The 26,957-nt window shown below is 49.0% G+C and overlaps 8 protein-coding genes and 1 pseudogene across 8 annotated transcripts; 4 read left to right on the top strand and 5 right to left on the bottom strand.

Annotated features, from left to right (window-relative positions):
• Window positions 1–700: 700 nt before the first annotated feature.
• Window positions 701–1,262, bottom strand: LOC125685732 (scale keratin-like). The gene is made up of 2 exons (XM_048929050.1): window positions 1,195–1,262; window positions 701–1,088 (listed from the first exon to the last, which is right to left on the bottom strand). Exon 2 carries the CDS (start codon window positions 1,064–1,066, stop codon window positions 701–703), a length of 366 nt encoding a protein of 121 aa, XP_048785007.1. The 5' UTR covers window positions 1,067–1,088; window positions 1,195–1,262.
• A 946-nt stretch (window positions 1,263–2,208) lies between these two features.
• On the top strand, window positions 2,209–2,719 carry LOC125685730 (scale keratin-like). Its single transcript, XM_048929047.1, has one exon. It carries the CDS (start codon window positions 2,224–2,226, stop codon window positions 2,587–2,589), a length of 366 nt encoding a protein of 121 aa, XP_048785004.1. The 5' UTR covers window positions 2,209–2,223; the 3' UTR covers window positions 2,590–2,719.
• Window positions 2,720–4,529: 1,810 nt separating this feature from the next.
• On the bottom strand, window positions 4,530–5,185 carry LOC125685731 (scale keratin-like). The gene is made up of 2 exons (XM_048929049.1): window positions 5,117–5,185; window positions 4,530–4,916 (listed from the first exon to the last, which is right to left on the bottom strand). The coding sequence occupies exon 2, from the start codon at window positions 4,893–4,895 to the stop codon at window positions 4,530–4,532; it is 366 nt and encodes a 121-aa protein (XP_048785006.1). The 5' UTR covers window positions 4,896–4,916; window positions 5,117–5,185.
• A 315-nt stretch (window positions 5,186–5,500) lies between these two features.
• LOC125685632 (scale keratin-like) lies at window positions 5,501–6,419 on the top strand (annotated as a pseudogene).
• A 2,091-nt stretch (window positions 6,420–8,510) lies between these two features.
• LOC125685801 (scale keratin-like) lies at window positions 8,511–9,072 on the bottom strand. The gene is made up of 2 exons (XM_048929222.1): window positions 9,005–9,072; window positions 8,511–8,898 (listed from the first exon to the last, which is right to left on the bottom strand). The coding sequence occupies exon 2, from the start codon at window positions 8,874–8,876 to the stop codon at window positions 8,511–8,513; it is 366 nt and encodes a 121-aa protein (XP_048785179.1). The 5' UTR covers window positions 8,877–8,898; window positions 9,005–9,072.
• A 165-nt stretch (window positions 9,073–9,237) lies between these two features.
• Window positions 9,238–10,399, top strand: LOC125685631 (scale keratin-like). Its single transcript, XM_048928893.1, has 2 exons — window positions 9,238–9,255; window positions 10,013–10,399. Exons 1-2 carry the CDS (start codon window positions 9,238–9,240, stop codon window positions 10,397–10,399), a joined length of 405 nt encoding a protein of 134 aa, XP_048784850.1.
• Window positions 10,400–12,102: 1,703 nt separating this feature from the next.
• LOC125685630 (scale keratin-like) lies at window positions 12,103–12,798 on the bottom strand. Its single transcript, XM_048928892.1, has one exon. The coding sequence runs from the start codon at window positions 12,796–12,798 to the stop codon at window positions 12,103–12,105; it is 696 nt and encodes a 231-aa protein (XP_048784849.1).
• Window positions 12,799–15,977: 3,179 nt separating this feature from the next.
• On the top strand, window positions 15,978–16,673 carry LOC125685629 (scale keratin-like). Its single transcript, XM_048928891.1, has one exon. The coding sequence runs from the start codon at window positions 15,978–15,980 to the stop codon at window positions 16,671–16,673; it is 696 nt and encodes a 231-aa protein (XP_048784848.1).
• Window positions 16,674–24,937: 8,264 nt separating this feature from the next.
• Window positions 24,938–25,554, bottom strand: LOC125685628 (feather keratin 4). The gene is made up of 2 exons (XM_048928890.1): window positions 25,510–25,554; window positions 24,938–25,309 (listed from the first exon to the last, which is right to left on the bottom strand). Exons 1-2 carry the CDS (start codon window positions 25,552–25,554, stop codon window positions 24,938–24,940), a joined length of 417 nt encoding a protein of 138 aa, XP_048784847.1.
• Window positions 25,555–26,957: the final 1,403 nt, after the last annotated feature.

Here is a 26,957-nt window from a genome sequence, read left to right as displayed (position 1 = left end):
CCATCCACATTCCCAGCGATTGCAGCCTCAGAGCACATGGCTACCTCAAGTTTCGCTTTTGTGGCCCCCTGCACATGTGTATTTCTGTAAGGCTGTATTCCAGCCAGCAACTGGCAGTGCATTAATCAAAGGCAGTATTTGCCAATGACCACTCTCCAGCCTCCCCTGAGCTTTGAGCCTGAGCTCAAGAGGTGCTCCTACAGAGCAGCATGACTTGGCAGAGCTGGTGCCACTGCAGAGCTGAGGAGGATGGGCAAGGGAGCGCGGTCAGCACCATCCTGCTCTCTGTCCCTTCCACAGCTTCACCAAAATGCCCCCCCTCCCATATCTACTCCAAACACTCCCACAGCACAAGTGTAAGCCTAGGATTCTCATCAGCAGGACATAATGTACCCAAACTCTCACAAAAGCACCCGGTCCTTTTCTGAAACAACGTGAAAGAGAGGGAGGAGATATTTGTGAATGCAGGAAAACTTTATTGTTCCCAGATCAGCTGGAGATGGAGATAGAGAAAAAAGGCAGGTCCATGGAAGAAGAGGAATGGGCAGGAGATGAGGGCAAAGCACACAAAGGTGCCAGCTCTGCCATCTGCTCAGGCCTCAGTTGCAGCTGGAGATGCTCAGCACTCCTCAACACTCCAGGCCCAGGCATTCAGGAATGAGTGGATGCGAGTGCTGGTGGGAGCAGGCAGGGCCTGAGTTTAGCAGGGCCCACAGGTGTCCCAGAGCTTCCTGCTGTAGCGGGGCAAGGCGCAGGGGTTGCAGGCAGGAGAAGCATAGGGTCTGCCAAAGGTGCAGAGGCCCCCCGAGCCCTGAGTGGCCCCGGCGCCGTAGAGGCCCCCCAGCCCCAGGGAGCCGCCAAAGGCGGGTGCTCCGGAGGAGCCCACCACAGCTTGCTGGGGGAAGGAGCTGAGGATGGGGCCGGGGAAGGTGACGACGACGGGCGGTGGCTGGATGAAGGCCGTAGAGTCGGGGCACTGGCGCGCGCACAGCTCGTTGCAGCTCTCAGCGATGGGCTGGGGCACGGCAACGCTGGTTTTTGGTGGGCACAGGTCGTAGCAAGACATCTTGGTGTGATGGGATGGAGCTCTGCAAGAGGGCAGACAGTGTCACGCAGCAGCAGATGGCAGCAGCTCCGGCACAGGGGCCTGAAACTGTCCTTAGTGAAGGGCAGGAGAAGTGCTCTTGGACTTACCCTGTTCGCAAGGAGAAGGAGGCCAGAGCAGTGCTTGGGAGAGCTCCCCTCAGTCCCAGCTTTTATCCAGGCTGGGCCTTGGCTCATCAGCCTCTGGGCCAATGGGCAGAGGTGTCACTCCCTGAGGCCGAGGCCAGGCTGGCCTGCTCCTGCCCTCCTGAGTCAGCAGCCCATGGTCAGACCAGAACAGGCCACTTTTCCGCCTTCCTTCTTCTTTCTGCTCCATAGGCCAAATGCGTGGTGCTGAGCAGGCAATGACCGAGAGGAGTGCCTTTGATTTGGTGTCACTTTACCTCACCCATCTGCAGATAACAACTGCAATGCATTTGTCACTCACATGCTGGCATGCAGGTGGCCTGGGAAATACCTTCCACTTGCCCAGTGCTGTGCCCGGCTCCTCCCTGAGGCTCTGCACAGCTGCCATGAGGACACAGCAAAACCAAGCCCTTGGGCAAGAGCTGTGGCATGCAAGGAACTGCCACTCAGCATTTGTTATGCACCCCGCCATCCCATCTTACACAGGCCGAGGATGAGAGGGCAGCAGGCCTAATTTGCCCATTAGCAGAGGGCTTGCCAGCTACCAAGCAGGCTAATTGTAGGGGCTGAGTGAGCGGGTGGGGGCTGCTGAGGAAACAGCGTCAGCTAACCAGACCCATGGAACGCACATGGGAGATTGGAGTTTGGCTACTGATAGCCACGTGCCCCCACCACAGCCAGCTCCTCCCCGTCTTCACCAGCCCCCATAAAAGCACTGCCCTGTGTGAGCACCAGTATCCACCACTGCTTCCTGGCTCAGCTTGGGAAAAGGGTGAGTGGCCGTCCCTCCTTTGGCTGGTCCTTGGGTGGATCACTGGGGCAGGGGAGCAGGATGCTGTGGGGGTAACTACGGACCTGCAACAACGACAGGGGCGAAGGCCCTGCTGCATGTAGAGCAGTCCCTGGTCCCTCACTTGGTTCTGCTAGGGCATCGCCAACATTATAGCTCCTCTTCTTTGGCTTTCATTGCAGGCTCAGCTCTCTCACACCAAGATGTCTTGCTACGACCTGTGCCCACCAAAAACCAGCGTCGCCGTGCCCCAGCCCATCGCTGAGAGCTGCAACGAGCTGTGCGCGCGCCAGTGCCCCGACTCTACGGCCTTCATCCAGCCACCGCCCGTCGTCGTCACCTTCCCCGGCCCCATCCTCAGCTCCTTCCCCCAGCAAGCCGTGGTGGGCTCCTCCGGAGCACCCGCCTTTGGCGGCTCCCTGGGGCTGGGGGGCCTCTACGGCGCCGGGGCCACTCAGGGCTCGGGGGGCCTCTGCACCTTTGGCAGACCCTACGCTTCTCCTGCCTGCAACCCCTGCGCCTTGCCCCGCTACAGCAGGAAGCTCTGGAACACCTGTGGGCCCTGCTAAAATCACTCTTTAATCTCCTCACCTCTTCCTTCCTCATCCTCTGTGCTGATTTCTGATGCCCACTTTGTTTTTTATGGTACTGAACTGGGCCCTGTGCTGGCCACTGCCTTGAAGATGGCTCAAAAAACACTTGTCCTGAAGGCCCAGGCACCTACATCCTGCCTAGTATTGCAGCATGTCTTTGATGTTGTGTCCTTTCCTGTCTTTCAAATAAAATAAGCTTGCATTGTATGTTTGTACTTTGGGATTTTCTACTTGGGTACATTGGATGCTCCAGAACTCCCTTCTCCCACACATGGTCCCTACATCTGGCCCAGAACAGGCTCTCAGCTCCCTGATGAGCCAGGCTGTGTTTCCACAGCTGCTGGCGATGCCGGCTCGGCTCACAGTTTTCTATAGTCCATCTTGATGAGACTTGTCTGAGTGTAGGCTGCTGCCTGACCAGCAGGAAATGCAGCCACACAGCATCTGGGAACTGCCATCCTCTCTCCTGAGGATTTTCCCCACCTCTCATGGCCTCACCAATATCACTTCCATACCCCTTCCATATGTAGGGACAGCCTGATCTGTTAGAGAACTTGTTGAAATCATGCCCTCCAACTGCGTACTCAAGCTGTGTTGCCAACAGCCCCTACGGACAATCATAGGGCATCATGAATTAGAAGGGAATGCATCCTGAAGATAAATAATCCAACTCCTGACACCACAGATTCAAACTTTCTTCCTGAACATTGACCACACTACCTTCTTGGCGAGTACCTGTACTTGCCCATCTTCTCATTGGAGAGATTATTCCTAACGGTGTAATTAGTTAAAATTCCTCTCAGGAAGCATTAAGCCATTCCCTCACATCCCACGGCTCGTCATAGCTAAATATTGAATTCAATTTCTAACATACAAGAAAGGGTACAGTCAAAAATACTTCTGGTAAGTAGCAGATATTTCTTGCTACCTCCTCTTCTACCTTTACTGCAAAACTTCTGTCACTTGGATCTTCTCCACTTCAGGCTGTATTCTTCCTCAAATGCATTCAATCATAGCCTAGATTCAGACTTTTTCACAAGTTCACAGGTGTCCCCACATTTCCTGTGGCCTCAGCACATCTGCTTTGATACCACTGATGAGTTTAATTCACGTGCCACCAGCAGGATGACTTGTGAATGGCTGTCAGCACATCCTGATACCAGAAAGATCAAGACAGGTGATCCATGCTCAGCCTCTTTCCAGGTAATGGCTGATGCCATCCACATTCCCAGCGATTGCAGCCTCAGAGCACATGGCTACCTCAAGTTTCGCTTTTGTGGCCCCCTGCACATGTGTATTTCTGTAAGGCTGTATTCCAGCCAGCAACTGGCAGTGCATTAATCAAAGGCAGTATTTGCCAATGACCACTCTCCAGCCTCCCCTGAGCTTTGAGCCTGAGCTCAAGAGGTGCTCCTACAGAGCAGCATGACTTGGCAGAGCTGGTGCCACTGCAGAGCTGAGGAGGATGGGCAAGGGAGCGCGGTCAGCACCATCCTGCTCTCTGTCCCTTCCACAGCTTCACCAAAATGCCCCCCCTCCCATATCTACTCCAAACACTCCCACAGCACAAGTGTAAGCCTAGGATTCTCATCAGCAGGACATAATGTACCCAAACTCTCACAAAAGCACCCGGTCCTTTTCTGAAACAACGTGAAAGAGAGGGAGGAGATATTTGTGAATGCAGGAAAACTTTATTGTTCCCAGATCAGCTGGAGATGGAGATAGAGAAAAAAGGCAGGTCCATGGAAGAAGAGGAATGGGCAGGAGATGAGGGCAAAGCACACAAAGGTGCCAGCTCTGCCATCTGCTCAGGCCTCAGTTGCAGCAGGAGATGCTCAGCACTCCTCAACACTCCAGGCCCAGGCATTCAGGAATGAGTGGATGCGAGTGCTGGTGGGAGCAGGCAGGGCCTGAGTTTAGCAGGGCCCACAGGTGTCCCAGAGCTTCCTGCTGTAGCGGGGCAAGGCGCAGGGGTTGCAGGCAGGAGAAGCGTAGGGTCTGCCAAAGGTGCAGAGGCCCCCCGAGCCCTGAGTGGCCCCGGCGCCGTAGAGGCCCCCCAGCCCCAGGGAGCCGCCAAAGGCGGGTGCTCCGGAGGAGCCCACCACAGCTTGCTGGGGGAAGGAGCTGAGGATGGGGCCGGGGAAGGTGACGACGACGGGCGGTGGCTGGATGAAGGCCGTAGAGTCGGGGCACTGGCGCGCGCACAGCTCGTTGCAGCTCTCAGCGATGGGCTGGGGCACGGCGACGCTGGTTTTTGGTGGGCACAGGTCGTAGCAAGACATCTTGGTGTGAGAGAGCTGAGCCTGCAATGAAAGCCAAAGAAGAGGAGCTATAATGTTGGCGATGCCCTAGCAGAACCAAGTGAGGGACCAGGGACTGCTCTACATGCAGCAGGGCCTTCGCCCCTGTTGTTGTTGCAGGTCCGTAGTTACCCCCACAGCATCCTGCTCCCCTGCCCCAGTGATCCACCCAAGGACCAGCCAAAGGAGGGACGGCCACTCACCCTTTTCCCAAGCTGAGCCAGGAAGCAGTGGTGGATACTGGTGCTCACACAGGGCAGTGCTTTTATGGGGGCTGGTGAAGACAGGGAGGAGCTGGCTGTGGTGGGGGCATGTGGCTATCAGTAGCCAAACTCCAATCTCCCATGTGCGTTCCATGGGTCTGGTTAGCTGACGCTGTTTCCTCAGCAGCCCCCACCCGCTCACTCAGCCCCTACAATTAGCCTGCTTGGTAGCTGGCAAGCCCTCTGCTAATGGGCAAATTAGGCCTGCTGCCCTCTCATCCTCAGCCTGTGTAAGATGGGATGGTGGGGTGCATAACAAATGCTGAGTGGCAGTTCCTTGCATGCCACAGCTCTTGCCCAAGGGCTTGGTTTTGCTGTGTCCTCATGGCAGCTGTGCAGAGCCTCAGGGAGGAGCCGGGCACAGCACTGGGCAAGTGGAAGGTATTTCCCAGGCCACCTGCATGCCAGCATCTGAGTGACAAACGCATTGCAGTTGTTATCTGCAGATGGGTGAGGTAAAGTGACACCAAATCAAAGGCACTCCTCTCGGTCATTGCCTGCTCAGCACCACGCATTTGGCCTATGGAGCAGAAAGAAGAAGGAAGGCGGAAAAGTGGCCTGTTCTGGTCTGACCATGGGCTGCTGACTCAGGAGGGCAGGAGCAGGCCAGCCTGGCCTCGGCCTCAGGGAGTGACACCTCTGCCCATTGGCCCAGAGGCTGATGAGCCAAGGCCCAGCCTGGATAAAAGCTGGGACTGAGGGGAGCTCTCCCAAGCACTGCTCTGGCCTCCTTCTCCTTGCGAACAGGGTAAGTCCAAGAGCACTTCTCCTGCCCTTCACTAAGGACAGTTTCAGGCCCCTGTGCCGGAGCTGCTGCCATCTGCTGCTGCGTGACACTGTCTGCCCTCTTGCAGAGCTCCATCCCATCACACCAAGATGTCTTGCTACGACCTGTGCCCACCAAAAACCAGCGTCGCCGTGCCCCAGCCCATCGCTGAGAGCTGCAACGAGCTGTGCGCGCGCCAGTGCCCCCGACTCTACGGCCTTCATCCAGCCACCGCCCGTCGTCGTCACCTTCCCCGGCCCCATCCTCAGCTCCTTCCCCCAGCAAGCCGTGGTGGGCTCCTCCGGAGCACCCGCCTTTGGCGGCTCCCTGGGGCTGGGGGGCCTCTACGGCGCCGGGGCCACTCAGGGCTCGGGGGGCCTCTGCACCTTTGGCAGACCCTATGCTTCTCCTGCCTGCAGCCCCTGCGCCTTGCCCCGCTACAGCAGGAAGCTCTGGGACACCTGTGGGCCCTGCTAAACCCAGGTGCACGTCTCCTCTTCCTCATCCTCTGTGCTGATTTCTGATGCCCACTTTGTTTTTTATGGTACTGAACTGGGCCCTGTGCTGGCCACTGCCTTGCCGATGGCTCAAGAAACACTTGTCTTGAAGCACAGGCACCTCGTTCCCGCTTTGCACTGCAGTACATCTTTCGTGTTGTGTCCTTTCCTGTCTTTACAATAAAAGTAATATGCATCCAATGTTTGAATTTTGGGCTTTTCTTTCCGGGTGCGATGGCTGCCCCAGGGCTCCCTTCTCTCGCACGTGGTCCCCGGGTCTGGTCCAGAACAGGCTCTCAGCCGCCTGCCAAGACAGGCTGTGTTTCCACTGGTCAAAGGCCCTGGCCAGACCAGCTCCGGCTCACACTCTACTCTTGCCCATCTGCACAAGCCCTGCCTGAATCCTACAATTCTCCCTCTCCAGCAGGAAATACGGCCCCAGGGTATCTGTGAACTGCTGTCCTCCCTCCTGCGGATCCTCCCCAGCTCCCATGGCCTCAGCAATACCCCCTCCATGCCCAATCTGAAGGCTCAGATTGAGTTGTGAGGGAACTTCTAGAAAGTCATCCACTCCAAATGTGTGCTCAGGCTGTTCCTCCAACAGCCACTTCACACAATCTTTGGGTACCATAAAACCAACGGGAATCCATCCTGAAGATAAAGGCTCCAACACCTGACAGCACAGTTTGAAACTTTCTTCCTGCACTTTGACCACACTATTTGCCTGGAGAGCATCTGTGCTTGTCCATCCTCTCATTGCAGAGACTATTCCTAACACTATACTTAGGTAAAATTACCTTCATGAAGACTTAATCCTTTCCCTCAAACCCCATTCTTTGCCATAGCTAAACACCAAAATGAATTTCTAACAAATTATAGAGGATACCGTCAAAAATGCTTCTGGTAAGTAGCAGATATTTCTTATTATCTCCCCTTCTATCTTACTTTAAAGCTTCTGTCACTGAGATCTCCAGCTATTAAGGCCATAGTCTCCCTAAACTGCATTCAATCGTAGCCTAGATTCAGACATTCCATCAAAGATCTCAAGTGACTCAATCAGTCCACAGAGGAAAAAGAGGATGCAGCAACATCCCTGACCTCAGTGGGATCTGAGCTTCATGCCACACAGACCCACCTAGAACTCCCTGCTGCTAAGTGTTAGATCCAGTGATTCACCCCGTTCTAGAACAAGTGCTCACCATCTATCTTGTGATCCATGCACATCTGCTTTGATACCACTGATGAGTTTAATTCACTTGCCACCAGCAGGATGACTTGTGAATGGCTGTCAGCACATCCTGATACCAGAAAGATCAAGACAGGTGATCCATGCTCAGCCTCTTTCCAGGTAATGGCTGATGCCATCCACATTCCCAGCGATTGCAGCCTCAGAGCACCTCAAGCTTCACTTTTGTGGCCCCCTGCACATGTGTATTTCTGTAAGGCTGTATTCCAGCCAGCAACTGGCAGTGCATTAATCAAAGGCAGTATTTGCCAATGACCACTCTCCAGCCTCCCCTGAGCTTTGAGCCTGAGCTCAAGAGGTGCTCCTACAGAGCAGCATGACTTGGCAGAGCTGGTGCCACTGCAGAGCTGAGGAGGATGGGCAAGGGAGCGCGGTCAGCACCATCCTGCTCTCTGTCCCTTCCACAGCTTCACCAAAATGCCCCCCCTCCCATATCTACTCCAAACACTCCCACAGCACAAATGTAAGCCTAGGATTCTCATCAGCAGGACATAATGTACCCAAACTCTCACAAAACCACCCGGTCCTTCTCTGAAACAACGTGAAGGAGAGGGAGGAGGCATTTGTGAATGCAGTAAAACTTTATTGTTCCCAGATCAGCTGGAGATGGCAATAGAGAAAAAAAGGCAGGTCAGACTCAGGTAGAAGTCCATGGAAGAAGAGGAATGGGCAGGAGACGAGGGCAAAGCACACAAAGGTGCCAGCTCTGCCATCTGCTCAGGCCTCAGTTGCAGCTGGAGATGCTCAGCACTCCTCAACACTCCAGGCCCAGGCATTCAGGAATGAGCTGATGCTAGAGTTGGTGGGAGCAGGCAGGGCCTGAGTTTAGCAGGGCCCACAGGTGTCCCAGAGCTTCCTGCTGTAGCGGGGCAAGGCGCAGGGGCTGCAGGCAGGAGAAGCGTAGGGTCTGCCAAAGGTGCAGAGGCCCCCCGAGCCCTGAGTGGCCCCGGCGCCGTAGAGGCCCCCCAGCCCCAGGGAGCCGCCAAAGGCGGGTGCTCCGGAGGAGCCCACCACGGCTTGCTGGGGGAAGGAGCTGAGGATGGGGCCGGGGAAGGTGACGACGACGGGCGGTGGCTGGATGAAGGCCGTAGAGTCGGGGCACTGGCGCGCGCACAGCTCGTTGCAGCTCTCAGCGATGGGCTGGGGCACGGCGACGCTGGTTTTTGGTGGGCACAGGTCGTAGCAAGACATCTTGGTGTGATGGGATGGAGCTCTGCAAGAGGGCAGACAGTGTCACGCAGCAGCAGATGGCAGCAGCTCCGGCACAGGGGCCTGAAACTGTCCTTAGTGAAGGGCAGGAGAAGTGCTCTTGGACTTACCCTGTTCGCAAGGAGAAGGAGGCCAGAGCAGTGCTTGGGAGAGCTCCCCTCAGTCCCAGCTTTTATCCAGGCTGGGCCTTGGCTCATCAGCCTCTGGGCCAATGGGCAGAGGTGTCACTCCCTGAGGCCGAGGCCAGGCTGGCCTGCTCCTGCCCTCCTGAGTCAGCAGCCCATGGTCAGACCAGAACAGGCCACTTTTCCGCCTTCCTTCTTCTTTCTGCTCCATAGGCCAAATGCGTGGTGCTGAGCAGGCAATGACCGAGAGGAGTGCCTTTGATTTGGTGTCACTTTACCTCACCCATCTGCAGATAACAACTGCAATGCGTTTGTCACTCAGATGCTGGCATGCAGGTGGCCTGGGAAATACCTTCCACTTGCCCAGTGCTGTGCCCGGCTCCTCCCTGAGGCTCTGCACAGCTGCCATGAGGACACAGCAAAACCAAGCCCTTGGGCAAGAGCTGTGGCATGCAAGGAACTGCCACTCAGCATTTGTTATGCACCCCGCCATCCCATCTTACACAGGCCGAGGATGAGAGGGCAGCAGGCCTAATTTGCCCATTAGCAGAGGGCTTGCCAGCTACCAAGCAGGCTAATTGTAGGGGCTGAGTGAGCGGGTGGGGGCTGCTGAGGAAACAGCGTCAGCTAACCAGACCCATGGAACGCACATGGGAGATTGGAGTTTGGCTACTGATAGCCACGTGCCCCCACCACAGCCAGCTCCTCCCCGTCTTCACCAGCCCCCATAAAAGCACTGCCCTGTGTGAGCACCAGTATCCACCACTGCTTCCTGGCTCAGCTTGGGAAAAGGGTGAGTGGCCGTCCCTCCTTTGGCTGGTCCTTGGGTGGATCACTGGGGCAGGGGAGCAGGATGCTGTGGGGGTAACTACGGACCTGCAACAACGACAGGGGCGAAGGCCCTGCTGCATGTAGAGCAGTCCCTGGTCCCTCACTTGGTTCTGCTAGGGCATCGCCAACATTATAGCTCCTCTTCTTTGGCTTTCATTGCAGGCTCAGCTCTCTCACACCAAGATGTCTTGCTACGACCTGTGCCCACCAAAAACCAGCGTTGCCGTGCCCCAGCCCATCGCTGAGAGCTGCAACGAGCTGTGCGCACGCCAGTGCCCCGACTCTACGGCCTTCATCCAGCCACCGCCCGTCGTCGTCACCTTCCCCGGCCCCATCCTCAGCTCCTTCCCCCAGCAAGCCGTGGTGGGCTCCTCCGGAGCACCCGCCTTTGGCGGCTCCCTGGGGCTGGGGGGCCTCTACGGCGCCGGGGCCACTCAGGGCTCGGGGGGCCTCTGCACCTTTGGCAGACCCTACGCTTCTCCTGCCTGCAGCCCCTGCGCCTTGCCCCGCTACAGCAGGAAGCTCTGGGACACCTGTGAGCCCTTCTAGATCTGTCCTCGCAGCTCTTTTGTCTGGCACAAACTATACTCATTAGGGGTATTCAAGTTCAGTGCTGACATCGATATTTTCTAATATGTTTTTTTCTTCCTTTCTGCATATTTTTCTGTGACTCCTCTTTCATCAGTTTTTATCTTAAAATGGTCTTTATTACTTGTTGTATATCTGTTAATATTTAATGTAGTCTAGGTTTTTTCTTTTTTTTTATTCCTCTTTTTATTGCTCACTGTGTTTTTCTGTGGTTGAGATTTACACTATCTTTTGCAAGCATAGAAATTATATGCTTCTCTCATTGTTTTTGTTGTCATTCTCTTTGTTTCCTGTATTATGCTTTATTCCATTTTTATGATTATTAAATCTCTTCTGCGTTAAATTTTTTGCCTTATTTTCTTTCCCATGCATAGCCTTCTTATTTTGTCATGTCTTTATACCTTTTATTTTATTGGACAAAATATTTCGCCACATACCATTTTCTCTCTATATTTTCAGTTACTTTCCTCTATTGTATATTCTCCCTTAATAAACACTTCATCACTCATTTCATGTTTTATGAGTTGCTTTAAGACAGTAATATATTTCCAGACTGCTGTCATAGCCTGTTTTTAAAACATTCATAGCCTGTTTTTAAAACATCACCTGTCGACTCTTTAAATCTCACTCCCGTAAAATTCACCTTAATGACTTTATCTTTCCTGGTTGCTAGAAAACCTGTAGAGACACTGGAAAGAATGCAAGCTTTTATTGCAGGCTCCAGGTTACTACTGAAGATGTCTGCAGACATATTGGGAAAGGGGTAGACTGCCTCGATGAGACGAAAGGGAAAGCAGGGCAGGGACAGGGCTGACCAGCCCCGGCGGCTACAAACCTGGCTCTGATATGATGAGAGATAAGCCTCCCTGTTCAGCCTGATGCTATTACTCACCACTTAGACATGTGCATTGCATTATGACGAAACAGTTCACTTGCATAAATAGTTAGTCACTGCTTCTAAACTGCTTTGATATCCTTTGTTCCTGACAAGCTTGAGAAAAGCTGCAGTAATTGTTTGTTCCCATGGGAACCCCCAAAAGGCATTTTACAATTAGAAGAACATTAAAATGACAGTGTTATTAAGCTCAGATAGAGCTAGCAAGTGAAGAGAGTAAATAGAGATCTTTGATGTGGGAAGGGTTTGTTTATTAGACAAAGAGTAATGACAAGCAACTTGTTCTGATTGTAGACATAGTGGTAAACTTAGGCAAGGACGTCATATTTAGAGACTGGATGAAATACAGATCGCAGTAATTCACCTCCTGTGCCGGGATAAACACAGGAGGCCAAGGGACAAAGGAAAAGCAGTGAGGCTCACATGCAACACCACAGGGCTTTATTGGGACACGAGCATAGCAGGCAGTTACAGAAACTCAAGGTGGTCCAAGGGAAAATTATCAACGCAGGGACTGCACTGAGGCTACAGTAGCCTGCTCAGGATCCAGAGGACAGCGGAGGTGGCAGGAAGATGCAGGGAACACCAAAGCTGCAGCCAGGGCTCATGGTAGCACAGGCGAGTGAGGCATGGGGCACACAGCATGCTCCTGTCCCCATGCTGGGGCAGCTGATGGGTGCTGCCGGTCCCTTCAGCTCCTGCTCCATGTCCAGCTGCTGCAGCCCGTGCTTCAGGGCTGTCTCTGGCTCTGGGCATCATGGCACTGGCTTTAGAATGCTCCGCAGCTCCCGCGGCGGGATCTGCCCCACCGCTGGGCACCAGGGAGGGAATAGCCAGCACCGCAGGAAGAGAGGCCAGAGCTGTAGGACCTGCCACAACTACCAAAGCCACTGGAGCCATACTGGCCCCCATAGCCCAGGGAGCCCCCGTAGCTCATGTCATCCCCATAACCCAGGCAACTCCCATAGCCCTGAGATCCTCCATAGCCCCCCAGACCAAAGGAGCCCCCGTAGCCCCGGGATCCTCCATAGCCTCCCAAACCAAAGGAGCTCCCATAGCCCTGGGATCCTCCATAGCCTCCCAAACCAAAGGAGCTCCCAGAGCCCCAGGATCCTCCATAGCCTCCCAAACCAAAGGAGCTCCCAGAGCCCAGGGAGCTCCCATAGCCCCGGGAACCCCCCAAGCCAAAGGAGCTCCCATAACCTCGAGACCCTCCCAGACCAAAGGAGCCCCCAGAGCCCTGGGAGCTCTGGGAGCTAAAGGAGCCCCCCATTCCGACTGGGCTTGACGATCCAACAATGCTCTCCTGAGGAAAAGAAGTGAGCACGGGGCCAGGGACTGTCACCACCACCGGTGGAGGCAAGATCACTGCTCTGGAGTCGGGGCACTGCTGCACACATGGCTCATTGTAGCTCTCGGCAATTGGCTGAGGGCAGCTCACCCCATAGGGTCTGCAGGACTCCATGCAGCTAGACATCCTTCTTGGGGTTGTTATGAGTCTGCAACAGACAGCACAAAGTGGATTTCATTGTAGATGGTGGTGCTTGCTTTGTGCTTAATGGATGTCATCACTTCCCAGAATTATTCTTCTTCTAAAGCAAACCTACATCTAGTTATGCCAGCCACATCCTAGACTCTGCTTACTGTCAGGAAACTCTAAATGCCATGTTTAGACTCAGAGATGTTATGTCACATGCAGTGAATCCTACACATAACATCACTGCTTTTGCTTCAATCATAACTAATCTAATTTATATGACCAGCTTAAACAGACTGTATTTTGGAAGTCTATTTACATTAAGTTATGAAAAGTACTGTTGAATATATCCAGACGTTTCCATAGTAGCTCTCAACTTCCAGATGGGAATATTTGCTCTTCAACAAGGAGGTAAACACAATGCTCCATCTGACATTTCTACATTTCATAGTGCATGTAGCTACCAATTTGTTATTAACATGCCTGGGAAATTGATAGCCAATTCGGCATCAAAATCTCCCAATTTTGTTCTAGGACCTTGCAATTCTTGCAGATCTCCAACTTCCCATTCTGTAGTATGACGTACAATTTAGCATTAACAGGAAAAAAAAAGCACGACAAGGATAGAAGTTGAGTTGAATAGGACTTACCCTGTTCACCAAGGAGAACAAGAAGGAGAAGTTGATAGAGAGGTCTGGAGTAGAGTGAGCTTTTATACATTTCTCCAACTGCTCACAGGATATGAAACACCCTCTGTGCTCCAGGTCTTACACAGTCACAAAACAAGCCTGATACTGAGGGATTTAATTTTGCTTGCTTTGCACTGCCACTCCCCAGCTTTAAAAACAGGTATGAAACAAAGTCAGTGGGCATTAGATTGATGACTGATGGCATCTTTCAGTCACCTAGTACCCAGCACCAGCACTGAGGCATCTGTTATTTAACTGCACTTCAAGATTTCAGTAAAGTAGCTTGACTACTGTATGGTCAAAATCTTGTGCAAGAAGAATAATTTAGAGAAGTCGGGATGATGTGCTTTGTTTCGTTCTGTACAATTTTGTGAATAAGAGAGGGGGTCATCTAGGAGTGAACATGAGATCTGAGACAATGAAAACAGAGATTTTAGGACATCTGTTTTAGCGTCTTTGTTTCGCAACCTTCTTCAGCCTTGTTCAGGTAACTTTTAAGAGGGGCTGTTAAGATTTCCTTAGAATTTAAGGCATTGGACATTCCAGACATATTACAAAAATGCAGGGTCACAGAATCATAGAATCATAGAACCATAGAATGGCTTGGGTTGGAAGGGACCTGAAGGATCATCAAGCTACAATCACCCTGCCACTGGCAGGGCTAACTCCACATTTAATACCAGACCAGGCTGACCAGGGCAACATCCAGTGTGGCCTTGAACACCTCCAGGGATGGACAGGGCATCCACAACCTCTCTGTGCAGCTGCTGTTCCAGCACCTCACCACTCTCACAGTAAAGAACTTCCCCTAACATCCAACCTCAGTCTTCCCTCCTTCTACTTCAAACCATTTCCCCTTGTTCTACCCTTGTGTAGAGTTGACTTCCCTCCTGTTTGTTGGCTCCCTTTAGGCAGCGAAATGCTGCAATGGGGTCACCCTGCAGCCTTCTCTTCTCCAGGCTGAGGTGAAGCTACAGCGCAGCATTCATAGCATGAACTCATCACAATCTCCCAAAATATGTTAATGTTTAATAAATAAAGTGCATGACATCGTAAATGAAAATCAAATTCTTATCCAACTTAAAAATCATGGCCTTATGTGGGAAGCAAAATAGTGACATCACTTGTCATGTTTTGGAATGAGGCTGTTTCATAACAAGGGAACTTCTAAATCCTGCCCTTCCTCATTTCATATCATAATAACAGAAATTGCAAGCATTAAGTATTAATGAGTGCTTGTGGAGCAGCTTAAAGTCATTATCTTCCAGGTGTCTCTCATTATTATCAGTGAATTCTGATGACACTTCAAAGGCACAGCTATTTAACAATTTAGGGACAATTAATAGCCCATCTTTTGAAATATCATTAAATTGGAAAACAACAGACTTGCAAGTAATTGTATGATGCCACATAATGATTCAATTAATGAAATAGTATTGGAAGAGATATGTTACAATTTCCGACTTTTTCTCAAGCAGTCAGTATCTCTGGGAGGGAGAATAAATAAGAAAATTAGGATTGCTTTAAAATGTATTTCTAAAATAACTTCTAGAATGTGTAAGGACGTGTAATGAATCTGGGAATCAGTAAAGAATTTTTCATACAGAAGGTAGTGAAGCACTGGAACGGGTCGCTCAAGGAGGATGTGGATGCTCCATCCCTGGAGGCATTCAAGGCCAAGCTGGATGTGGCTCTGGGCAGCCTGGTATGGTGGTTGGAGACTCTGCACATAGAAGGGGGCTTGAAATTAGATGATCATTATGGTCCTTTTCAACCCAGGCCATTCTACGAGATGATTCTATGACTTTTCTGCTTCTCTGGAGGAGTTCCACTCAACCAGCTCTCTGTTAATCCTCCAATTACATGGGGTAACCTTCACCTACTTCTTGCACGTGGCACCATGAGCACCTCCTGCTGTGCATGTATCCTGAATGTGACCATGAGACTAACGTGACACATAGTTCTTGCTCTGATTTCCAGTGGGAGACTGCATTGCACCCTTTGGCTGTAAGTTCCCTAAGTCCTCTAATATTAAAATCGCAGATAACCAATTGTCATTATTATTGTATCACACACCCAGGGTAACTTCTTGGGAGGGACATTGCTGACATGGCAGTACGAAAGCTCCCACCATCGTGTTTGTTTTGTAACAAATTAGGACAAGAGGCACAAAGGGTGGCTTAAAGACATCGTCCTGGGAAGCATATAAAAGCTCGTGCCTTCTGCAGCTCTTCTATCCACTTCTCTGCTTCATTCCCTGAAGTGAACAAGGTAAGTGTGGCTTCACTCTGTCTTTCTACTACGATTAGCATTTGCTTTAGCAAATCTTTTGTCATGGATGTGATTCCTGCATGGGTAATTGCAGACTTAAAAACTTCGGTTCATCTCATCCCAGTGCAGTTTTAATACTTCTCCATTTGCCTGCTTCACGCTGTCTGTTGCAGACTCATAACGACCCCAAGAAGGATGTCTAGCTGCATGGAGTCCTGCAGACCCTATGGGGTGAGCTGCCCTCAGCCAATTGCCGAGAGCTACAATGAGCCATGTGTGCAGCAGTGCCCCGACTCCAGAGCAGTGATCTTGCCTCCACCGGTGGTGGTGACAGTCCCCGGCCCCGTGCTCACTTCTTTTCCTCAGGAGAGCATTGTTGGATCGTCAAGCCCAGTCGGAATGGGGGGCTCCTTTAGCTCCCAGAGCTCCCAGGGCTCTGGGGGCTCCTTTGGTCTGGGAGGGTCTCGAGGTTATGGGAGCTCCTTTGGCTTGGGGGGTTCCCGGGGCTATGGGAGCTCCCTGGGCTCTGGGAGCTCCTTTGGTTTGGGAGGCTATGGAGGATCCCGGGGCTCTGGGAGCTCCTTTGGTCTGGGAGGCTATGGAGGATCCCAGGGCTACGGGAGCTCCTCTGGTTTGGGAGGCTACGGAGGATCCCGGGGCTATGGGGGCTCCTTTGGTCTGGGGGGCTATGGAGGATCTCAGGGCTATGGGAGTTGCCTGGGTTATGGGGATGACATGAGCTACGGGGGCTCCCTGGGCTATGGGGGCCAGTATGGCTCCAGTGGCTTTGGTAGTTGTGGCAGGTCCTACAGCTCTGGCCTCTCTTCCTGCGGTGCTGGCTATTCCCTCCCTGGTGCCCAGCGGTGGGGCAGATCCCGCCGCGGGAGCTGCGGAGCATTCTAAAGCCAGTGCCATGATGCCCAGAGCCAGAGACAGCCCTGAAGCACGGGCTGCAGCAGCTGGACATGGAGCAGGAGCTGAGGGGACCAGCAGCACCCATCAGCTGCCCCAGCATGGGGACAGGAGCACGCTGTGTGCCCCATGCCTCACTCACCTGTGCTACCATGAGCCCTGGCTGCAGCTTTGGTGTTCCCTGCATCTTCCTGCCACCTCCGCTGTCCCCTGGATCCTGAGCAGGCTACTGTAGCCTCAGTGCAGTCCCTGCGTTGATAATTTTCCCTTGGACCACCTTGAGTTTCTGTAACTGCCTGCTATGTTCTTGTGTCCCAATAAAGCCCTGTGGTGTTGCACGTGAGCCTCTCTTTTCTTTCTTCCTCCCTCAGCCTCGTGTGGGAGCAGCACTCCCTGGTGTGCAGGGTTAAGTGATCACAGCATCTGCCCGGCTCCAGGTCCTTTCAGTCTGTAGAATGGGAGTTCAGCTGAGATCCTTTAGGCACGCACAGTGCTAATGAATATTTGTTTAGCAATTTAGAAGTCATTATCTTCCCCAGGATTTAGAATGAGAAGTGTAATTGTTATTGCTCTGAGGATTTCCTGTTGCCTCAAAGGCCCCCACCAACCCCTAATTACAGCATTCCTAAGCAAACAAAGGAAGAACCATACAATTCTCCCCCTAATTTTCCTTTATCTAATATTTTTATTTTTAGTTACGGATGTTTTTTATTTCAAATTGTTCTTTGTAGTGTGAAAGATGAGTCAGAACAATAATAGCAGAGTTTGCTGAGGATTTATGAGCTCCACAAAAGAGCAGGAGATGAAAGGTCATGCTGCTTGCAAGACAGGATTGATTTTCCCTACTGTTTGTTAGCCAGGAATGAATATTTAATATTGTACTGAAAGAAATGTAGTTAGGGAAAACACCCCATCAAAAAAAGGGGTTTTAATCATTACTTATGTTTTAAATGTCCTTGCTAACCGGTATGGTCTGATTCATATGAAGATCTACTTGACACTGACAACTTGACACACTGATAAATTTATTCCACAGAACGATATAAAGAGGAGAGAAAAAGACATCAGAGGAGTGTGTTGTTTATGATGCATCATAAACAACATGCATGAGTTTTGTCTTTCTCCATGAGTTTGAAGAGCAAGAAGTAGAACAACAGCTTAAAAAATGAACAGCATAAGCAATAGGTTTCAATGTGGATTAAACTAATCTCCTAATTCAAGGCAATGCTTTACAGCAGGACAGTCAACTCCTAGTGCAACTATATGTTACATTTTTCACCTCATAGAAAGGCATTGGATCAGAAATGCCAAGCTACTGCAGTCCCATGAGCTCAGGGCAAAGCTGAGAGTGGTCAGCAAGCACAGGGCTGTGGTCATGAACTCAGTCCTGCATCTGGATCAAGCTTTCAAGCTTCTAGTTTTTATTTCATCTGTGCTTTCTGCATGAGGCTTTAGCACGGCCCATAGCTCCCACAGCGGTTGTATTGGCAGTAGGACCTCCTGTAAAGGCTCCCCAGACCCGAATAGCTGAGGAGCTGCCAGAGGAGATGGGGACCCCCACTGCACTGAGAACATCTCCCACAGCTGCAGAGGCTGAGGATCCCACAGTGGTGTTCTGCGGGAAGGAGCTGAGGATGGGTCCTGGCAGGGTCACCACCACAGGAGAGGGCTGGATGATGTAGGTGGAGTCCTGGCACTGGCGCACACAGGGCTCAGTGCAGCTGTTGGCCAGCGGGGTTGGGCCACATGGGGTGGGAGCACACAGGTCATAGCAGGACATTTCTCTGGGCTGGAAGGAGATCTGAAACACAGAGAAGGTGGTAACAAAGAAGTTGTAATTACAATCACATGATTGAGCTCCTGAGACAGTGGAGAGTACCAGAAACTCACTAGAGACTCTGGGGAAAAAGTGATGCATTCTTAGATTGAAAGGAGACCACAAATGAGACCTCAATTCCTCTGCCCTACAGAAAAGAGCACAAGGGGCACCTCCACCTATCCGGAGCAGTCTGGGAGCTCATTTCTTTCAGCACCCTTCAGGATGCCTGGTGCCTGTAGGAGGTAGGAAGAGGGGACATCTTTATGACCCTCCTGTCCTGGAAAGCCGGGAGATTCTTCACAACCACTTCTATTTTCTCACTTATTTATGTACACAGATTTTAATGTCTTGGACCAGAATGCACCAGTGACCCATTGAAAAATGAATGTGAAGACTTGTGCCCAGCAAATGCAACCCCTTAAAGCTGCTCTTCTATACAGAAAGTTGCCGTCAGCTCCCCTCCTTCCATGCAAGGATCATAGAATCGTAGAATGGCTTGGGTTGGAAGGGACCTGAAGGATCATCAAGGTCCAACAACCCTGCCACAGGCAGGACCACCAACCTCCATACCTGGTACTATATCAGGCTGACCAGGGTCCCATGCAATGTGGTCTTGAAGACCTCCAGGGATGAGACATCCTCAATCTCTGTGGGCTGCTGTTCCAGCACCTCACCAGTCTCACAGGAAAGAACTTCCCCTAACATCCAACCTCAATCTTCCCTCCTTCTACTTCAAACCATTTCCCTTTGTCCTGCCATTATCTACCCTTGTCTAGAGTTGAGTCCCCTTCTGTTTGTAGGCTCCCTTTAGATACTGAAAGGGAGGAAGAGGATAAACTTTAGACAGCTATGAACAAGCCAATACAGAAAAATAAAATAATACAAATGCAACAATTCAAAACAGAGAAAGGCAGTGGATTCAGACTTACCCTTTCACCGAGGAGAATAAAAGAGAAAAAGTGGATGGCAGTGACTTGCACAGAGCTGGTTTTTATACTGCTTCCCAAGTGTCTGAGGACCTGAGATGTACTCTGTGCACGAAGCCACTTACCAGCCAATTGCTAAAGATGTCTTGTATGCAAACCATTCTTAGCTGATGATGTACTTCTTCTTCACTGTTACCTTGTTTTAATTTCATAAGGTATGTGTTCCCCTATAGAAGTTTCTTTTATCTTAAAGCCTTATGAGCTCTGTTAATTCCTGGCCAGATGAACTGATTCACCTCAGCTACTAAGGAAGAGATTTTGCATCCTAAACATGATCTGTGCAGCATACATCGTTTAACACAGATGAATATGTTTATCAGGAAAGATGCATGGGATAACCACCCCATGAACCCCCTCCTTCCACTTCATGAAGTCCATAAGTTACTGAGATATCTACAGCTACAACTCCGAACCAAACTGATTTTCACTCCAGCAGCTGCACAAAGAAGATAATGTCCATTATCCAGAAGATAATGTTTCTACAGAAAGCACTTGGCAGAGCTGACTGCAGTTTGCCAGACTCAAAGGTACTTCCTGGGAAAAAGCTGATCCAAGGGAAAATGTTGTTTTACTTCCTTGACTCAGGATGAAAGAGTATCAGCCGTTTGACCTGTTCATTTCGTATTAAACTATTGCATTTCCATGAAGGGATTTGAGACGCTGGTCTTCAATTTGGAAACTGTCAAAGTCCTTCATCTCAGGATTTGGCAATTTGAACTTTATTCCTATGTCAGACTCCGGGAAAAACAATTCAGGTCAAATTGAGGGTGCGTGTGGGTTTTGGGGGCTAAAAGTTCTGCACAACTTAACTTTGCATAATTGAAGTCACCAGTTTTACATTTGCTGATATAGTATTTTCTTTCCTTATAGTGTCTTGCACTATTATACAAAATTATACTCCAAATTAATGGTCGCTACCTACAGAAGTGTATAATATTCTTTCTTCTTCCCTTGAAAGCAAATAACTTCGTCTTCATTTTGCATGGTCTTAAAGAACATTGCAATGTGCAACATTTCAATTTCTTTTTCAAAGACAATTTCTGGATTAAAAAGTAATTGCATACAGTGCATAAGAAGACTTTAAGGCAGAAGTTGGTGCTGTAATCTCTCCACTCCAGAGACATGCAAATTATGTCTAAATTGTGAGTATCTCCATCAGAATCTCCTGGGAAATAAATGCTGATTGCACAGTTTTGAAGAACAAAGGTCTTCAAAGTTCACAACAGATTTCCGTCAATGTCTCAGACATGCAAATAGTGTATTAGCAGAAAATTTGAAGGCGTGCTGCATCATTTGAACACAAGCAGTGTTTGAAATTTGTGACCAGTATGGATGATGATTTTCCCAAACTACATCACACTCTGTGGCTTCAGAAGCTAGAGTCAGTTCATCTCTTCCTTAACCTTTGAAGAAGTATTTGCCTCGAAAACCCCATGCTTCAAAACGTCATTCCAACCATCAGTCACTGGATGTCCACAGGTGCGTGATGACATTACCCATTCTGTCCCCATTAGTGACACTACTGCCTGCAGCTCCTCTATCCCTTGAGATTTATCAAGTTTTTGTCCAATACCATGTTAAAATACACATTCTTCAGTAACAACAACTATCTAGTAATCATAACTGAAGCAAGTGTATCTGAAAAACAAGCTCATCAAAAGGTATAGGGATGATGAAAGAGTCATCTCTCATGATGGCGCGATCATGTGTCAAATGGGCCTCTCTGTTTCAATCTCCTCATCCCAGGAGCTGAAGATTTTGGGATATTTCTCATTGGAATATTACAAAGCAAATTTAAACCTCACTGTCACTGATGAAATTATGCACTATGGTCTTCAAATTAAAATTTCTTGCTGTGAAATGGAATGCCATGAAGCAGTGTGACCAAAATGCTGAAGAGCAGACAAAATTCCAAAGCAAACTGAATTTTTGACTCATCCACTTCTCAAGAAGGTGGAGTTGGTGTAATGGAGCCAGGGATATTCAAAGGATACAAACCATAAAGATGAGAGACACCACAGATGGTGGTTTCCATCTAAAGCAGGTAAGCCCAGGCAATAAACATAAACAGTAAACAGAACAATTTCACTGGTGGGAACACAGCCATATGCAAAACAGAAGAATAATAAATTAATTTAAAGTTAAGGCAGGGCTGGTTAGTAAAAGTGCAAGAACACCCCAGGTCCTTAAGGGAGCCTTAGAAATCAATGGAATCTCTGCCCTTAAGAACCTTTCTACATCTTATTCCTGTATGCACAAAGGTACTGTAATTTTTGCCTTTAGTTTCACAGAGTTTGGTATCAAAGCACAGCTTCCCTGACCATGATAGAGAAGACAGTGTCCTGCTTCCTTCTATGGGAAGAAATCCTTCCAGTTGTTCTGTGGCAGATCATCAGACACGGGTTTACAAATCTAGGAAGAATGACTGTGTTTTGTTCAGAGCACAAAAGATGATTACATCGATCCCAGTCTAACGTGGGATGACATTTCTAATGTGGTAACAGTTTCAGAAGCATCTTGTATTACCTGGAAGGTTTCACTGTAACACTAAGATCCAGCTCACATTCTGCAGCAGAGAATAACACTTTTCAGATGTTAGAACTGAGCCAAATTTTTGCTTCAGTAAGTTTTAATTCAAAGATTGGAAACAAGGAATTTATGGGGATAATGCACACTCAAGGATTTTTGTTTCTTAAAAGAATGAGCAATGTAGCAGACCATTCTGAATACACAGAGATCCCAACCTTGGAAAGACTTCACATGAGCATGTGTATGTGTCAGTCCCTCTGCACTGGAGGTCAATGAGATGAAAGTATAACAGAGAACTGCAAAAGGGGATTATAGCTCTAGAAGAATGTATTTTGGGGAGAATAAATGATATTTCTTGTCCACTTGGATATGTCGGAGTTACTTTAACCACAGTGCCTTAGCCATGATCCTTCCCAGCCACTTGGATACAGTGCAACCATAACCCCTCTATGGGTTTGGATAGGCAGATAAGCCCTGTATAGGAGAAGTTGCTTTGCTGCAACTACAGATGAAGGTTAACTTCTTTGGGACGTGTCCAGTTTGATCAAGTGAAGGGAACTGTTGTTGTGCGGACTATGTGACTGGCCTGAAAGGGTCAGTAACGTGTTACAGTGTTTCATCCTGAAAGGGTTGGATACTTCTAGCAATAACAACAGTGACCCTGAAAGGGGTGGATACTTCTAGCAAAAACAACAGTGGCTGATTGGCAAAGGAAGAAAGAACTTATGTTTCGGTGAGCAGAACACAAGGAACTAGGATAAGGGAGTACAAGAACAGCTGCTTGCACACAAGCCTCTGCTTTGTGCTTTGTTTCACACTTGCTAATTATTTACGATCTTGTAGTGTATCCAGTCTATAAAAAGAATGAGCCTTCAATAAACATTGCTTTTGTGCCACCAGAGCCCGTCTGTCCCAGGCGTCTTGAGCTGGTCTCCGTCAATCAAGCAATAGCTTCAGTTGAGACAACAAAAGATGAAATCATATTGCACATTTAATTCCCACCAAACTTCTGCTGTATCATAATATCAAACTGCTCAATTGCCATTCTCCTCTGTCGTTAATTATTAAGAAAACCTGCTCCTTGGAATTATGGATTCCTTCATGGGACTGATGAATCTCCTTTAATTTAGCTCCAGTAATGACTGTTGTCAGTATAACTTTGTCAACATCTTTCTCTGGCCTTAATTACATTTCAGCATCAGACTGCATAGACAGACTCCAAACAAGAAATTTCACAGATGCATGGGGAAACAGGGCACTGAATCATCCTGAGCCCCTCAGGTGCAGCTTTTCAGGCTCATATCCCTCTGGGAACAAAGCTCCCCATGTCCAAAGACCACATTTGTTACAACTCAGACAGCCATGCTGGAACAAAGCAAAGCCAGACATTTTTCAGATCTGCAAGGCACAACAGACAGCAATACCTAAAGGCACAATCAAAAAGAGCTGGAACTTACAATCCTTTCATTGATTTCTTCCAGACATGTTTCCCAGGCCAGCAAACATCAGTGGCCAATCCCTTTGTAAGAACACCACATCAACGCCCCTCCCTCACCTCCAACACTTCCTGTGGTCTGAACAAGGCTCTGGATTGTTCACAGGGTTACACCATCCCACCGTCCCCCTTAGCAAGCTCAGATGCTCCCAAGGACAGCATAAGCACTCCTTTCTCTTAAAGGGTCCCTCATTATTCTCACTGGTAGAGCAAAGAACATCACTATATTCTTCCAGGTTGGTGAGCAAGTGGAGAATAGATAAGTGGAAGTGGAGCTTCAGAAAAAGATTTATCCCATTTATTTCCAGTGCTCCTCATCCCTGTAGACTTTCCTGCTGTATCTCTATCCCTCTGCCCACTTTTCTCTGTACATCTTCTTATTTATTATGACTACAGAAGGATAAGGAAAAATATGACCTCCCTCATGAGTTCCTCCCTGAAACTGTACTTGTCCATACAGCACTGAATGGGAACTCACCCCTTTTCTCAAGTGAGCCCGTTCCTCCACTCTCATTACTCTTCAAGAAATTCTACATCAAAACTAACAGTGTTTCATGGAAGAGTGATATCAAAATATTTAAAGGGCTTGTCTGCATCTCCATGGTGCAATAGATAGAGAGTATTTAAAGAAAGAAAGCAGAACTCGCTAGCTTATAACATTTCCTGCTTCTGCTACAATAGGAGGCATACACATTGCAAGGGAACTCTGTGTATTTCTAGCCTTTGAAATTATTTTCTTGGCACAGATTTACTGTATAAGCACAAAATAAAAACTCCATCCACAATTGAAATCTGAATCATCCTCCTGTAGCAACTGACTTGGAGTTATTGGCACAGTGATTTCTGGCACAGATGAGTTGCAAACAGACCTGTTTCACCACAGACAGGTTCAAAAATGGGCTGGGAGTAGAAAGAAATTCAGGCAGACTCGCAGTATAATGCAGCACCAATTTAATGAGGCTGAGGCATGGAAGGAAGCAATATAAAATGTAAGGAATATATTTCCAGAGTCCAGTAAGGACAGCACCCACTCATCCCTCTTACAGTGATATATTCAGCAAAATGAGATCTTCCTTCTTTATGCTTTAAATGGACTGTACTACTTCAGCCATGCAGAACAACTCCTAATAATTACATATTTTACCTAATCATTGTCAAATACAAAAAAAAAAAAAAACAAAAAAAAAAAACCACACACACACACACAAAAGTAGAAAAGAACAAGATATGATCAGAAATGTAAAGTAAAGCATAACAAAAGACAAGCAAAGGCCTGATTTTAGGGGATGTCAAGCTCTCACAGCTCCACTAACTTCAGGCAGAATTGTGGGTATCCAACAACATGTAACCATGGCCAGGAGCTCTCTCCCACATCGGGTCATGCTTCAGTATTTCTGGTCACTTCTTCCTGCCTGCTCCTCGTGCTCTAGCATGGCCCATTGAAGCCGCTGCGGTAGGTGTTGTAGCGGCGGTAGGGCCTGCTGTACCCGCTGCCCAGACTGGGATAACCAAAGCTCCCAAATCCCAAGGAGCTGCCGGAGGAAATGGGCACTCCTCCTGCACTGAGAGCACTCCCAACAGCAGCAGATGCTGAGGATCCCACAGTAGTGTTCTGGGGGAAGGAGCTGAGGATGGGTCCGGGCAGGGTGACCACGACGGGAGAGGGCTGGATGACCACTGTGGAGTCCTGGCACTGGCGCACACAGGGCTCGTTGCAGCTGTTGGCCAGTGGGGTTGGGCCACAGGGAGTGGGAGCACACAGGTCATAGCAGGACATTTCTCTGGGCCGGAGGTAAATCTGAAACACAGAGAAGGAAACAAATGCAATACAAGAATTGGATTAAACCCTTCCTGAATATAGCAAACTTGCAAGAGATTGCATGGGGAGCAAGATTATATTTTTGCTCCAGAGTATTTTCAAAACAGGGTTGAGTTGGCATTTCCTTTAAGGAGACTGCTAGGGAAGGTAACACTAATGAATCTTGCTCCGTCACTTACCCTGAAGCCTCCGTGGTTAGTAAACTCACCCAGGAATCGGGGCATGTGGTGATGCTGAAAACCTCGACGTTCCCATTGCAGAGAATGCCCTAACCACATGGCCATAATGCTACCCTGGAAAAAGGGAACTTTCAACACCTCCCCTTGCAGCTGTGGCTGCACATAGGAAAGGTATGTGTATCCTAGAGAAACAGAGCCTCCAGATGAAAGTTCTCAGCTGGACCAGGTGAGACCTGGCTTGTTATTGCTGATCCAAAGCTTATATATTTGCTAAGCATCCAAAGATGACAAGCATCCTATCCAGTGCTCAAACAGCAGATAATTTTTCCTTTTTCCTTCATCTCCCATGCTTTCATCCAAGTGCCATCTTAGAGGTCTCTTCTCCCAGTTTGAAGAAACTGGAAAATACAAGCCAACTACTTGAAATTGTTTGACAAGAACTGGCAGGCAGGCAGCTGAGTTCAGGAACCCTTCTACTTTTTGTCTTGCTATTAACATAAAAATCATCAGCAGAAGTTACAGTAGAAATCTGTCTGCAGGTGTTTGCTGCATGGGGAGGAGTTGGTTCCTGGGCACTCTTTGCCTGCAGAATTTCTATGAGGTGAGTTTCAAAGGCAGACATGGACTGAGGCTTTCTTCATGTAGAGCTGGCAACCCAGGACAGTGAAGGATAAAATGCAGTATGGGACTCCTGTTTGTTGCTCTTAACATCTGACCATAGATAAATTTCCCACTAATTTGGGTCTGATTCCCCCATTCCATGATTTTTGTAACAGACCACCAAAAGAAAACTTCCTCTTTCATATGAAAACCCCTCTCAGCTTCCTCTCAAAGAAAAGAATAAGCCGAATGTATGTCAACAGTACAACACCATCAAGGCAAGAGTTCAATGTACAGAAAGAGAATAAACGAGTTCAGACTTACCCTACTGTCCAAGGCAAAGAAGGGAAGAGAAATGGATGGAAGGAGTGTGAATTGCTCAGGTTTTTATACTTCATCCCAAGTTGCCCAACAACTTGGACTGTTCTTTGTGCATGAAATTATTTATGAGCTGGTACTGATTATATGTTTTTTTGCCTCAGTATTTGTGCTTATTACTGCTTTGCTTCCTTATCTTGTGGCATGTATATCTGACCACAGGTTTCTTTCATCTCAAAATATTCTGTGCCAAGTTAATTTCTGGTAACATTAGAATAATTAATTCAGAATTTATCCGGCCTTGAAAACCCTTTGGGATCTGCCTGGTGTCATTTAGTAGATTAAGCAGAATTTGCATAATGTAGCACTGTGGACAAGCCCTCCTCTGCAAGGTAAATGCTGTTGCAAATCATGATGGATTTTAGCTTTTGTGAGTGGGAAGCCATTCCATGAGCAGCTGTAGCTGGGAGATTCCAGATGCTCTAAGGGAGAAAAGAAGAGTTTTCCAGAAAGTGGCAAGGAAGGCACAC

Source organism: Lagopus muta, chromosome 29, assembly GCF_023343835.1.
Source record: "Lagopus muta isolate bLagMut1 chromosome 29, bLagMut1 primary, whole genome shotgun sequence".
NCBI classification, from domain to species: domain Eukaryota; kingdom Metazoa; phylum Chordata; class Aves; order Galliformes; family Phasianidae; genus Lagopus; species Lagopus muta.
Note: the sequence above shows the minus strand (reverse complement) of the source record. Positions and strands in the feature narration are given on the sequence as shown.

What these genes read in the sequence shown, in the direction of transcription:
- LOC125685732 (XM_048929050.1), bottom strand. Translation starts at nt 1,066, where the DNA reads ATGTCTTGCTACGACCTGTGCCCACCAAAAACCAGCGTTGCCGTGCCC.
- LOC125685730 (XM_048929047.1), top strand. Translation starts at nt 2,224, where the DNA reads ATGTCTTGCTACGACCTGTGCCCACCAAAAACCAGCGTCGCCGTGCCC.
- LOC125685731 (XM_048929049.1), bottom strand. Translation starts at nt 4,895, where the DNA reads ATGTCTTGCTACGACCTGTGCCCACCAAAAACCAGCGTCGCCGTGCCC.
- LOC125685801 (XM_048929222.1), bottom strand. Translation starts at nt 8,876, where the DNA reads ATGTCTTGCTACGACCTGTGCCCACCAAAAACCAGCGTCGCCGTGCCC.
- LOC125685630 (XM_048928892.1), bottom strand. Translation starts at nt 12,798, where the DNA reads ATGGAGTCCTGCAGACCCTATGGGGTGAGCTGCCCTCAGCCAATTGCC.
- LOC125685629 (XM_048928891.1), top strand. Translation starts at nt 15,978, where the DNA reads ATGGAGTCCTGCAGACCCTATGGGGTGAGCTGCCCTCAGCCAATTGCC.
- LOC125685628 (XM_048928890.1), bottom strand. Translation starts at nt 25,554, where the DNA reads ATGCCCCGATTCCTGGGTGAGTTTACTAACCACGGAGGCTTCAGG. An exon ending in CTAACCACGGAGGCTTCAGG is followed by an intron (nt 25,310 to 25,509) that starts GTAAGTGACGGA and finishes TCTGTGTTTCAG; the next exon opens with ATTTACCTCCGGCCCAGAGA.